The sequence below is a fragment of the Protomyctophum bolini genome (genome assembly GCF_963924005.1).
Source record: "Protomyctophum bolini genome assembly, chromosome: 5".
In the NCBI taxonomy this organism is placed as follows: domain Eukaryota; kingdom Metazoa; phylum Chordata; class Actinopteri; order Myctophiformes; family Myctophidae; genus Protomyctophum; species Protomyctophum bolini.
This window is the reverse complement of record NC_137866.1, coordinates 26,958,310-26,973,229: the sequence shown is the minus strand read 5'-3', so window position 1 is coordinate 26,973,229 and position 14,920 is coordinate 26,958,310. Positions and strand designations below refer to the sequence as shown.

At 44.1% G+C, this 14,920-nt stretch overlaps 1 protein-coding gene across 1 annotated transcript in view; it reads right to left on the bottom strand.

The window, feature by feature from the left end:
* celsr3 (cadherin, EGF LAG seven-pass G-type receptor 3) overlaps positions 1-14,920 on the bottom strand; it is a gene marked incomplete at its 5' end in the record, with an annotated part of 148,125 nt that overhangs the window by 109,416 nt on the left and 23,789 nt on the right. Inside the window, 2 exons of the mRNA XM_080762855.1 lie at positions 2,586-2,727; positions 2,770-3,001. Of these exons, the coding sequence (XP_080618981.1) occupies positions 2,586-2,727; positions 2,770-3,001 (374 nt within the window). The remainder of the gene's footprint in view (positions 1-2,585; positions 2,728-2,769; positions 3,002-14,920) is intronic.

The window sequence follows — 14,920 nt, the reverse complement described above, 5'->3', positions numbered from 1 at the left end:
GTGTACTACATTGCGGTGCACAGCTACATGAAAGTAAAACTCATATAAACCTTGGAACAACTTTGTCAAATTGGTTTTGAGGTCGCCGAAGCATCAATGACAAGATGTGCGTGCGTGCGTGCTCTTCAATCTTTATATGCATGCATATAACATAATATGTTCTGGATGTTCTGGATGTTCTCTCGTGTGTGATTACAAGAGTCCATACTCATCTACACCAGTGGTTCCCAAACCATTTAGCTTAAAAACCCATTCAGGACGGGAACCCCTTTTGATGTTTTAAAGCATTATGTTATACTTTAGCTATTGAAAAATAGCAGATCTACATCTACATCTACAGCGCGGTACCGAGTGATCACTGCTAGAGCCGGAAAAAAAATCTTCTCTCATGGGGGTTCCTGGCATATCTTTTAAAATGGGGGGTCCGCGGGCTAATTAGTGTCAATTTGGGGGTCCTTGACATGAAAAGGTTTGGGAAGCACTGCTCCACACCTGAGCCAGGTGTGTACTACATAATATCTGTGTATCGTTGCATAATGCCATATGTCAATATACTGTAGGCAGATTATTCCTTTCTCTCCATATGTTATGGTCCTATATCTCTGGGGTGTGTGTGTGTATGATATGATTACAGGAGTCCGTATTCATCTACACACTGTACCAGGGACAAGGGACGTGACCTTTTTCTTTGCTCTACCTCATGGACCTGATTGTATACCACTGTCAGCCTTTTTATGTAGATCAAGCGGTGACTGACACTTTGCACTTTAATCGCACCACGACGCTCTGACTTGTGTTCATCTTTTTGAGTGGTGCAACCACTCCTACAACCAGCAATGTCCGTGTAGGTACCTGTGTACCTGTGTGCTGTGTCTCTAATGAGAGAGAGAGAGAGAGAGAGAGAGAGGGGGGGGGGGGGGGGAAATTGCACCACTCAGTTCACACGTGTGTGATTTTTTATTCTAGCACCTTCACCAACGCTCTTGAGTATATGGTGCACAGTATACACCTGCTGCTATATGCTCACGCACCTTCATACCTTATCTCGGGTTTATGTGTAAAATATGTAGATTGTTTTTTACCATCTTTTCTTTATCTCCTTTCCCCCCATGCACCCCCTTTTCTTAGTCCTCCCTTTATTTTCTTTGGAAAAAAAGTTACGATGGGAACTAACTATGCACAAAAACAAATTTCACCCACTCTTTTAACCCATTTAGGCCTGAGGACGATTCTACAAATGTCTTCTAAATCCTGACAGTTGTCAGGATTGCCTATGTTTCTATGTCAGTGGTTCTCAAACTATTTCATGTCAAGGACCCCTAGAATTATATGTACAGTATTTGGCCGCCGACCCCCATATCAAAATATGTTGTTCCAGGGACCCCCCCAGAAGCAAAGATTTGAGTTAAAAAAACGTTCGCTCTGAAAGAATATATTCAAACATTTGGGCCATATTTTCACAATTTTTTGCCGCGCTACGAGCTTGTAGATCTGGTATTTTTCAACATAATGCTTAACATAATGCTTAACATATAATATTTTCAATATAATGCTTAAAACACCAAAAGGGGTTTCCCGTCCCCAAAATGGGTTAACACCCTTTCAGGTCGGGCAGCGAGTGACGCTCATGAGGGGCACGGGACGGCGTAGCGTAAAAACACACACACACACACACACACAATCCAGGTCTAGTCGCCCGTGGGCGCTCGTACAAACGAGCATGCGTGCGGCATTTTCTCGGGACCGCCGCCCGTGAAAATAACGCTTGCAATAATCGCCTGTCAATAGTGTCGACAGTAAATGACGGACGGCCCTCATTGAAAATGAATGAATAGGCCAGTGTTGTTTTTTGGCAGCAAATTTCTATTTTAGTTTAGTACATAAGTCTTTGGAATGAAACTTAATTTAGTTTTAGTCACATTTTAGTCACCTGGAATGTTTTAGTTTTAGTCTAGTTTTAGTCGACTAAATCTACAGTTGATTTAGTCGACTAAAATGTATTTTGGTGCGCCTTAATGCTGGCGACGCATTGTGAGCTTGTAGATCGGTTATTTTCAGGATGCAACCAAGTGTAAAATGACTGGATCTCTTGTCCTCTAGTGCCTTCCTAACATTTTAGTCTAGTTTTTTATTTGTTGACGAAAGTGTCAATATATTTAGTCTTAGGTTGAGTCATCAAAGCTTAGTTTTCATTTAGTTTTCGTCAGTGGAAAAAGGTAGTCGACGAACATTTTTCATCTTAGTTTTAGTCAACTCTGGAATAGGCGCGTCAGTCGCTCCCTAGCCTGGGGTCCACCTATGCTTTCTATGGCATAGGCAGATCCCGGCAGGGAGAATCTAGACACAGCTGTGCGACATGAGACTAATTAGAGTGACAGAGAGAGAGAGAGAGGAGTGTGTGTGTGTGTGTGTGTGTGTGTGTGTGTGTACGTGTGTGCGTAAATTTAACAAAGGTCCAGACGATCAGAAATCAGCAGAGAGTGATCGACGGGGGCTAGTCGCTCCCCTGTCTGAAAAAGGCCTTTTACTTTGTAAAATCTGCGCCGTGATGCGTGTGCCACACTAAAAGCCCGTCGTCGTCCTACCTCCATCTGAGCCAGCGCCGTCAGCCTGGGTCTGTTGAGGTACAGCTGCTCCTCCAGGGCCTCCGAGGGGAAGAACTGTCCCCCGGGGAGCGCCGCCGAGAAGCTGACGTTCAGGATGCCCATGCCTCCTCCTCCCTCTCCTCCTCCCCCTCCTCCTCCCCCTCCCCCTCCTCCTCCTCCTCGCCTTCGGGCCGCCGCCGCGGCGTCAGCGTCCGGCTGCACGTTGAACACAAACACGTCCTCCACGGGCACCGAGAGCACCGCCGACACGCCCTCCAGGAAGTGGCCCAGGAGCGGCGACAGGAAGTGCTCCTGGGACATGTTCTGGAGGCGCACGGTCACGCTGCTGCCCAACATGTCCTCCGTGATGATGAGGACGCGGAGCACGCACTGGGCCGAGATGCTGTGGACGCCGTCTGGTGGGGGGGGGGGGAGGAGAGAGATTAGATTACACATGAGCTGGTCATACATACTGTGTGCTAAATAGAATTAGCAATTTAGGCAGTTAGCAGTACGCTCTTATCCGGATCGACTTACAATAAGCAAGGTAAAGTCATACATCAAACGCAGAGAGACGGTGTGTATACTGAGGCACGGTATAGTGCCTCAGTAAACTATAGGATCACAGATGTTATATGACCTGGCTCCTATAGGCCATAACAAGGAAGGAAGGAAGACACAGCGTTTGGAAGTGCACGAGTCAACACATTTATTAATATAACCAATAAATTAAAGGGTGTGTTAATCAGTGAAATCATAGGTGTGTGGATGTGTGGTAAATGTAGTGTGGGGTGTTGTATGGTGCAAACCAAAGGCTAAACTACATCTACAGTGTTGCTGCCATTAATATGTGGCCAACACCCAGCCATTTATAGGGCGCTACGGGAATACTGGCCAGGTACTCCCAATGCACTGATTGGCTCCCTGCAGGCCTTGTAGTCTACTGGAAATTTCAAGAACCCAGAAATAGTGGTTAGTATAAACTTTTATGATAGAGTGTGACTAGTGTGTGAACATTATATTCCACATAATCCACACACAATGGCGAGCCATGTTACACATTAATTAGCTAAATTACAATTTGTGCATTCTGTGCAGGGTACTTATGATTGCTTAATAATTCATTATCAGTTTATTGGGATTTATTGCACAAAAATGACCACTTCAGAGTTCAGACTAATCCTTCTTAACGTGGCTCAGCTGACCTGTTGAGGCAGTCAATCAAATCAAATCAAAATAGGAATCAAAGATTATAGGGCAACGTGTCCATGTGTCTGTGTTACTGGGACACTGTCTGCATGGATGGCTGACTAGCCATTGGGACAGTTGATAAAGCATTTTCATTGAGCTTTTCAGTCCAAGTGGTAACGTTTAACATACCGGTACATTTATGATTTATTCATCTCATTCTTTCACCTGTGTATGTGACATGTTGCCTCGTCATCAAGTAACTGACAGACTGACATACAGAGATGATAAGAAAGAGTATAGGGTTAAGGAGAGATTAATGGAGGTGGACAAAAGGAAGGGAAGGGTCAGTGGAGAAGAGACGGAGAGAGTACGAGAGAGATGAAGATGCTGAGATAGAAGATTAGATATAGGAAGAGCAGGGTTAAGAAGCCTGACAGACAGACATGGGGCAGAGGAGACTAGAGATAAAACAGAGGCTAAGGAGAGCGATAGAGAGAGAGATAAGAATATAGGTGAGGTCAGAACAATGTCAATATCATGATACATAATTAATGTAGGTGCAGCTGAAATCAAGCACTACAGTACATGAAAAAACCGTGCGCGCACACAAGCAGACACAAACAAATTGGCGCAACTGACATGAGATCATCTAAATGAGTGCTGTTCTAATTTACATATAATGGAATTGGAACGAGGGATCCTCTTCATCCCAGACACTCTCTCATTCCCGAAAGCTCGACACTCCAAACTTCCATGAAAAGATGAGTTCAAATTCTAAATCAATAACTGTGCCAGTGTGCCAGGGTCAGTACTCAGTAGCCTACTTTTCGAAAGACAACAATGACAACCCCACACCGCATGCATTTAAAAAACATCAGAGTTCTGTTTGCAATTTAGCACGGCCTTGTATTTGTATAATGCAATTTGGTACTCAATTTGGTACGTCATCTGTGATCTATGAAGACACAAAAGAATCACAGTGAGACTGGACAATTTACTGTGGCAACATTGAGGAAGACAACATTGTGAAGCAGTGTTAGAGAGAGAGAGAGAGAGAGAGAGAGAGAGAGAGAGAGAGAGAGAGAGAGATACTGTATCTCAAGGGGTTATTCCTAATAGAAGAAATGCAATATGGAAAGAGAAAATGTGGGAAATGAGTGAGAGAGTGCATGATCCAAGATGTTGATCTAATGCAGGTTTTTAATACTCTGTATTTCTAAGGCGCTTCTTTGTATAAGGACCACCCAATTGTCCTTTTTAAACAGATAATTGCAAAAAAGAGAAGCCCATACTGTAGCACTTGCCGTAGTACTTGCCCTGGTTTCGACCTCCTACATGCGTATGCATAGGCTCAACTTATGTAACTTAAATAGCACTTTATGTAGACATAGCACTCTATAGTGTATACACATATAGATATTCCAGTTTTTTTTTTTTTATGTTAATTTATGAGGAAGTATATTAAAAAAATGTATTGGATGATGTACGAAGATAAGAGCCCCTCACTTCACACAGGTGTGATTTTTTTAATCATTCTCTGCTTCTCTGAGGATTGCATGAGAGACAGAAACAGAGAGAGAGAGAGAGAGAGAGGGATGGAGGGGGGGGATATTATATTAATCTTGCTTTGGGCGCCGGGAGCCTTTGAAGCGGTCTGATGACATTTAGCCTCTCAGGCCCAAAACTAAAGCATGATTTGTTGTCGTTGGATAAGATTTTGTCCACAATTCCATGCTTTTGGCAAACGTTGATCAAAATAACAATTATTTAATTGTGTAGACTACTAGACTAGACTAGACTAGACTAGAATTTTACGCTCTCAAAGAGATCTATAAGGGTCCATTTGGGAACTTAGCAACTCTCCATCATTTCGTTGGGGGACCACCTGTCTGAGAGACAGACGGTGGTTTGAGACCAGGGAGGTATGGAGAGACAGACAGAGGGAGGCGGTGGTTTGAGACCAGGGAGGTATGGAGAGACAGACAGAGGGAGACGGTGGTTTGAGACCAGGGAGGTATGGAGAGAGAGACAGAGAGAGACAGTGGCTTGAGACCAGGGAGGTATGGAGAGAGAGACAGAGGGAGACAGTGGCTTGAGACCAGGGACGTATGGAGAGACAGACAGAGGGAGACGGTGGTTTGAGACCAGGGACGTATGGAGAGACAGACAGAGGGAGACGGTGGTTTGAGACCAGGGAGGTATGGAGAGAGAGACAGAGGGAGACGGTGGTTTGAGACCAGGGAGGTATGGAGAGAGAGACAGAGAGAGACAGTGGCTTGAGACCAGGGAGGTATGGAGAGAGAGACAGAGGGAGACAGTGGCTTGAGACCAGGGAGGTATGGAGAGACAGACAGAGGGAGACGGTGGTTTGAGACCAGGGAGGTATGGAGAGACAGACAGAGGGAGACGGTGGTTTGAGACCAGGGAGGTATGGAGAGAGAGACAGAGGCTTGAGACCAGGAAGGTATGGAGAGAGACACAGAGAGAGACAGAGGCTTGAGACCAGGGAGGTATGGAGAGAGACACAGAGAGAGACAGTGGTTTGAGACCAGGGAGGTATGGAGAGTGAGACAGAGAGAGACAGAGGGAGACTGCTTTTTGTGGCAACACTAACATTAAATGCCATTGACAATGAAAGGATAATTTAACGTCATGTGTGGACGAGCAAATGGACTTTTCTAAACACAGTGCAACTGTTTTAATTCAGCTCAGGGGATTATATATATATATAAAATTATATAATTATATTAACATTAAATACATTGAATGGTTTTTTTAACATTGTATCATGGTTAAAAGATAATAACATAAGTTGACAAATTAATTCATGAGGAAGTGTATTCTTTATTTTTTATTGGATGATGTACAAAGATACGAGATTTTTTTTAATCATTCTCTGCTTCTCCAAGGATTGCCATGAGAGACAGAAACAGAGAGAGAGAGAAATAAAGAAAGAGACTAAACCGAGATGGAGAAAGAGAGATGGAGAGGTTGGGGAATGGGGGATGGGTGGGGGTGGCAGCTGGTTTTATTACCGGATTATGAGGAGCCTGACTCCCCATTGACCTCACACAAACGTACACGCACGCGCGCGCACACACACGCGTGCACGCACACGCACGCACACACACACACACACACACACACACACACACACACACACACACACACACACACACACACACACCACAGCATGTCAGCAACATCATAACACATACACACAAAGCCTTGTAATAAATGATCAGCCAGAGGGTGTAGTGGCGAGTGGAGGTGGAAAGACAACTCCTATACAAAAAAATATTATCGCTGTTTTAATGAAATTAGAACATTGTGGGAAAACAATATTGAATATTCAATAACTGTCTCTTCTATTGTATCGTGTGCACCTTACTTTCTGCCTATGCTGGAAAAGATCTTAACAATAATACCAATAATTAAATAATGATATTAACAGTTAACACAGCCACTTATTTAGTTAGTATTGTGTGTATTATTGTACATATATATTGTATGTACGCTAAATGTGTCGACTATGAAATATTTGATCAGTTCTAAATAATGTTAAGTTGTGCTGGGCCATGGGTTCACCTCAGCAGAGCACACCTCTCTGCTGTTGTTTCAATCAGTTTCCATCTGAAGGAATAAACTAAAAATAAGTACAGCTTCACTGACCTGGATAAACCGTCCCCCACCCTCCCTTTAAATGACACCAGATGAGATGAACTGTGAACCACCAATGCCAGCTTCACCTGCACTAGGACGCGTTAAATAAAATGTAACAGCCCTTCAGAATGACACACCAATATGCATCTTTAATTGCGACCGAACCCCATTGTTATTGTAATCAATGACACATGGTCTTTGTTCTGGCTCTGAAACACCCCGATGCTAATCGGCTAAATGTAAGACCCCCATTTTGGCTCTCTGCCAGATAGACGCTGTTGCAAACCCATGGGTAACGCTGTTGCTGTGCAACCCATGTTCATAAATGCATTATAAATATACTTATTACAAGGCATTAAAATCTGCTTATTTATGACACGTATGTATGTATAAATATAGTAATAAGAACTGAAAAATAAGCATAATGCTATATAACAATGATCATAGCACGTTATCATAAAGCATTCTATAATGGCTTATAAGGTCATCTGCAAGCTTTAAGTAAAGTAATTTCAAATAATGCTGAAGGTGTAGGCGGAAACATTGTGTTGTTTCTTTTACTTTACAAAGCACACCACTTATAGTGACTTATAATCACACCATAATGTATTTATAATAGTGATAATGCATCATATAACTATTGTAATGTATTGCAACGTAATACAATTCTCATTGTTGTAGAGTATGTGAGTGACCAGTATGAAGTAAATTATAGGTCATTAAAAAAAGGCTTTGAATTAAAGGTGCTATGATTGCATTGCATTATGAATAACTATTCATACCGCAATCACAACACCCTATAAAGCATCTTGGCTTTTTTATGAATTCTTAATACTCTATAACGCTATAAGTATATAATAATGCATTTTAAGTATGTTTATAAAGCATTATAGACACGGGATGCATAGCAAGTGATTTGTTTTTCTACAGAGAGAGAGAGAGAGAGAGAGAGATGGAGAGAGATTGAGACAGAGAGACAGAGAGAGAGAGATAGAGAGAGATTGAGACAGAGAGACAGAGAGACAGAGAGAGAGAGAGAGAGAGAGAGAGAGAAAGAGGTCGCCAGGTCACAATCTTTGTTTGGATCACATGAATGGCAGCAGGCCAGGAAATCCAACCTGTGTCAACCCAGCCATCTAAACGCATCACCACACACAAAAACACATTACACAGACTATAGCCTGACAACAGCTGGACGTTGAAGCATCAAGACAGACAGCATCAGGGCAAAACAACAACAGTATGTGTGTGGCCGCACCCGGCCCACACTGCAGGCCAACAACTGATCCGTCATGGCCGCTGGGTCTCCCCCCCCAAAAAAAAACAAAAAAAACACACACTCTCTCAGTTTCACAAACGGCTGGATGTGCTGACATACCAAATCTACACTTGTGCTGATAGAACAGAAGTCGGGACCGGTCGGTGGCCTTAGAGCCAAGTGAAATGCACTCCCTCAGCACGGGAGCTCGGCTTCAAAAGCGCCCCAAGGAATATTCTCCTCTACACCGCAGAATCCGTGTGAAAACATGTATACTCATCTCAGGGTTACATGAACACTCCCAGTTTTACTGGGTCGGGTTATAGGGTCCAGGAACAGCGCTAAGTAGCCTCCGATAAGCAATTACACTCGGAGCAAAGTGCAGTCCATTAATCCAGCACTGTTGCTGGATAGATACAGACGAATCGAGCGAAGAATAGTATAGTTTCCAACATTAGTGCAAGCCTCGTCAGTAAAATCCCCAGTGTTATTTTAACTAGGGGTGCACGGTTATGAAATTATGACCGATATACGATCTCCGATTATTTGCAAGGTCATATCTGCCGATACCGATTCTGACCGATTCCTATATTATACAGAGGACCAAAGGAAACAAGCTAGGCCCTATAGGGGCTTGTCCCAAAGCCTGTTAATAAAGTATTCAATCAATACATAAATAGCATATACTCTTGTCTGTTTTCACAACTGAATGACTACTGAATGAGATGAGTACACAAATTAAATGTAGATTTTATTTAATTTTTTGATGGTGAAAACCGATTAAATAATCTATATTTTGATACCGTTTCGATACCGATATGGCATTTTTATGGCCGATATGGCCAATTCCGATTATGGTACAGATTAATCGTGCATCCCTAATTTTAACTACGCAATATAAGTAGATGGTGGCTAGAATCACGTATAGCACAACAGAGTGATCAGGAGTTACAGAGAGACAGATTGAACGGGAGTTTGCATGCACCATTTCTGTCCAGCAGTATACAGTAAGCTACGGTTAAGTCTAACAGAGGAACAGTCCATCAAACCCTAAAGCAGTATTCTCAGTATACCTGGCTGTTCAGTGATACTCTAAACAACAGCTACGTTGAAGTGAAAGCTATAAAGCCAGAGACCAACTCTCAGAGACCTGTACGCACAGTCATGCACACGCATATGCATGAGCGGATGCGCACAAGTGCGTGCACGCACGCACACACACACACACACACACACGCGCACGCGCGCCATTCCAAACATTCAGTCAGGAAGTCATTATAAATGCATCAACCATCATCACCATCCCTGCCTCTGTGTTTTTAGAAAACAATAAAACATTCATGACAACTCTCAAATGGGAGGTTTATTTTGGCATCTTTATCACCAGGGGAAAAACAAAAGGCATTTTGTAAATAGCAACTGTGAAAGTCTTCCATGGTGTACAGGCTTTCATGAGTCCTGTGAGGCCTTCAATCCAATCTATTCTCTCTCCCTCTGTGCGTCTGCACTTCAAAGAGGAAGGAAGGGAAGCACGGCTTCGGCGCACATACGTTCTCTTATGAATAAACAAACTGATCGGGAATCAGCCGACCAGGTCCTGTGGACGCATTAATACAATATGGGACAGAGCGAGAGAAAGCAAGAGCGAGAGCGAGACAGACAGACAGACAGACATGTCTGTAGGCAGGCAGGCACCCCCAGGGGTCCTTGAGGGAGTTCCAGGGGTTCCCCAGCTAAATAGTTAGTTAAAGAGACCCTCTGAGAATGTAGAAATGAAACCAAATGGACCCGTCATTCCATTTGGTTCCATTTGTACACTCTCAGAGTTAAATCAACATTGATTGTACAATATAAATTGGGGTCCCAGAGATAGAAATCTCATTAAATAGACCATAGACCAATATGCATGTCAAACAGATTGAGAATCACTGCTAGAGCCGTAAAAATCTTCTCTTATGGGAATCTCTTGCATATCTCTTCAAATGGGGACTAATTAGTGTCAATTTGGGCGTCCTTGACATGAAACAGTTTGGGAACCAATATGTGTTAGTCTATGGTCATGCTACCAATGCATGATGCAGCCTGGGGGCGACGTCAGCAAGGGCACCGGGTTCCACAAATACACCAAATCCAAATGGGTTCAGATTTGAGCCAAATCTCCATGAGGAGACGCGTCCTGGACAGGGGAGTCTCCAGACAATAAAGAGACGGATGATGGTGTTGGACAGTCTGTCTGTATAAGCCAGGTCTGATGTTTCCAGACAACATTTCACTGCACATAGTATGACGAATAAAAGAGAACGCAGCCTGACAGGGAGAGGAGTGAAGAGAAAGCATAGAGGGAGAGAGTAGAGAGACAGAGAGAGAGACATAGAGAGACAGAGAGAGAGAGACAGAGAGAGAGAGACAGAGAGAGAGAGAGAGAGAGAGAGAGAGACAGAGAGAGAGAGACAGAGAGAGAGAGAGAGAGAGAGAGAGAGAGAGAGAGAGAGAGAGAGAGAGAGAGAGAGAGAGAGAGAGAGCATGCCAGAGGGGTGATAGCATCAAAACCAAGGGGCAGAGTAGATCAGAGGTTCTCAAAGTGGGGTCCGAGGTACCCCAGGGGCCCCTCAGGGAGTTCCAGGGGGTCCCCCAGCTATGATGGATAGTTAGGAACCAAATGGATCTGTAACTCCCATTTGGTTCCAATTAACATTGATTTTACAATTTAAAAAATGTCATATTCATAGCCTGGTTGAGAATCACTCCAAAATCTTCTCTTATGGGGGTCCCTGGCATATCTTTTCAAATGGGGGTCTAATAAATGTCTATCCGGGGGGTCCTCGACAAAAAAAAGTTTGGGAACCACTGGAGTAGATAGAAAGAAAGAGTATAGACTAGAGAAAGACAAAGAAAGAGAGAGAGGGTGGAGAAAGGAGAACAGAAGACACGTCAGCGCTAACGGAGTAGACCAGTGGTTCTCAAACATTTCCATGTCAAGATGCCCATCTGATACGCCTTTGTGTCAGGGACCCCAAAAATAGAAGATTTGTGACAAAATGATTTCACTTTTTTCCCCACATCTCTAGGTCGTCCTCAGACGAGCCCTTCCCATCGTCGTTTCCAGTCATCCCGATTCTCCATACTCATTCTCCAGACTGCTATTTTCTGGCTCACCCTTGGTAATCCCTCATACAGAGTCTTGTTGGTAACATGTACAGTCTCGCTGATGTTAAGTACTGCACGCAGCATTCTGGTGTAGCACCCGTCAAGGAACTTCTGCAGGGTTGGCTTTAGGGTCCAGCATTCACTGCCGTATAGGAGAACAGACTCCACTGTTGCATAGAAGAAGCATTCACTGCCGTATAGGAGAACAGACTCCACTGTTGCATAGAAGAAGTGCATTCACTGCCGTATAGGAGAACAGACTCCACTGTTGCACAGAAGAAGTGCATTCACTGCCGTATAGGAGAACAGACTCCACTGTTGCACAGAAGAAGCTGAGTTTGATTTGGAATGGTTTTTCCACCACACGAGGACCACCACTTTGAGCACAGAGAGAAGAGAGAGAAAGTGAAGCGAGTAGAGAGTGATATCCTAAACTGTGATAGGTCGCCCCGGCTCTAAGATGCTTTGCCATGGTGCCTGGTCCCCAGAGCTTCATCGGGGAGCAGGGATCTGCAGCAGAGCGCTATCTCACAGTGCCAGGTAGCCTGACTAATATATACAACACTAGAAAGCTCCTCCAAGCTTCAGAGAATCCTCTGCTTCTGGAGACCCAGATACTGTATAGGAAGAAGCTCCCAAATAGCAGCGTACAATGCCAACAGCTGGAGTTTGAAAAAAATGTGAATTAATACCACCCCCCCCCCCCCCCCCCCCCCCACGAAAAAAGAAAAGGGTTTTTGAAAGTGTTGCGATGCCCCAAGCTGCAGGAAGACAGGGTCATAGCACAAGCCACTGGCGTTTTTATGTTTTTATTTGAGGGAGAAAGTGAGAATAATAATATATGAGGGACAGAAATGATAAATGATAGACTTGTGTTGCTGCCAACACAGGGGTTTCGTTAGCCTCATAGCATAGTCATATTTTCAAGTTTTACAGAAAAGAAGAAACAAAAAAAATCACTATCTGCCTAAGTCATCTATTCTAGATGACGTATAGGCAAATATAAGGATTTTATTTTTATTTCATGTTTATCTGCATATATTTATTTATTTGCCTAACTCTATAACACTGCTGGTTTGCCCTGCCTTACTGTCCATGTCCTCAACCTTTAAGAATGCTTGTTGCATTACATTCCAAAATAATTTAAAAGTCAATAAACTGACTTAAAATGACTTGACTTTGGAATGTAACAAGCATTCTGATGAAGACACACTGCAACAAAGCAGCAGTGTGTGAAGCAGAAATGTCAATTTGGCCAAAAAGAAAATTTAGGCAATTATGCTATGAGGCTAAGGAAATATGGAAGATTGTTATGGGACTTGGAGACAATGATGCAGGACTGCAGGTGCACACACACACACACACACATCAAACACCCATCACTACACAAAACCCCAGGCAGCCATGATGAGGACACACTGGCCTGTAAAACACAAATGTAAACAAAGGAGAGACAGGAGCTCCCAAAAGGCCGTGGCAGCCAGCTGATGCACTCACACGGTGAACAGACGTCATATCTGTCTGGCTTTCCGCTTCAGGTACTGTAGCTCATAATGCAGCTGACATCCAGTGAGCAGGCCCCCCAAAACGTTTGTCATGACAGAAGTGAGTCATACAAACCCTGGTGTTATGAAATGTACTGGGCAAGTGGGCATAGATAGGCCCATAAGAAACCGTGTGTGTGTGTGTGTGTGTGTGTGTGTGTGTGTGTGTGTGCGTGAATGTGTGTGTGTGTGTGTGTGTGTGTGTGTGTGTGTGTGTGTGTGCTCGCGTGAGCGTACAGGGGGTGGTGGCACAATTGAATGCCATAATTGGATTAACACAGTTTTCAACAAACTGCTTCCACATGCTGCTCCTACTCTTCAGTCCATTAGTTCACATATCCTGCACTGACAGTTGTAAGGGTTTAAATCCCATTTCACGCAATATACCGTGTCCTATCTCCCCGTCCTGTCCTCCCATGCCGTCTCTCTTGTCTGCCCAAAGAAAAGAAAGAGCATCATACATGTATCACCACAGTGGACTGTGACCACCAAAACGCGAGTTTTGCTGTTTTCGTTTGCAATTACTTGCCTCCAGGTCAGAAACAACAAATTAATGAACAGGTGCTGGACAAACATATGCCCTTGTCAAACGCAGTATGCACTGTATACAGTATACACTATACAGTACACGTATGAATGTCAAACTAATTCCTGTCAAGGACCCCCAGAATTATATGTAGTTGGGCCACCGACCACCATCTGAAAATATTATGTTGTTCTTTATGTGTACAAAAATGTACACATAAATATAGCCTGGGAAAATGTACTGTCACTTTCCACCATTGCCATGATGTTGTGGACAAGTAAAGAAATTAGTAATCACAAAGGGAGGGAGCAGAGGGTTAGGGAGAGAGGAGGGAGCAGAGGGTTAGGGAGAGAGGAGGGAGCAGAGGGTTAGGGAGAGAGGAGGGAGCAGAGGGTTAGGGAGAGAGGAGGGAGCAGAGGGTTAGGGAGAGAGGAGGGAGCAGAGGGTTAGGGAGAGCGAGTGCATTTTCCGGCAGCGGCATTAGCCGCGGAACACCCGCGGCAGTGATTCTCGGCGGCATCAGTCCGACACTCTACCCCAAACCCTTAACCCTAACCCTAACCCTAACAGCAACCACGACCAACAGCCGCGGGCGAGAGAGAGAGAAGGGGTATGGGGGAGGGAGAGAGAGAAATGGAAGGAAAGGTGTGTGTCATACCTTAATTGATGTACAATAAGTCATACATGCATAATCCTATAGACTAACCATCACTGTGCATGGACACACACACACAAACACACACTAGAGGCGCTGGCTTGAGAGCTGATTTATGCGCTCTGTTTGTTTTAAAAGCCTTCGCCCCCTGAGGTCCAGGCAGTCATTATTCTCACTGGAAAGTAGAACACACACACACACACACACACACACACACACACACACACACACACACACACACACACACACACACACACACACACACACACACACACACACACACACACACACACACACACAGCTTATATCAGTTGACTTGGCCCATAAAGGCCCATATCTCACTCAAACACA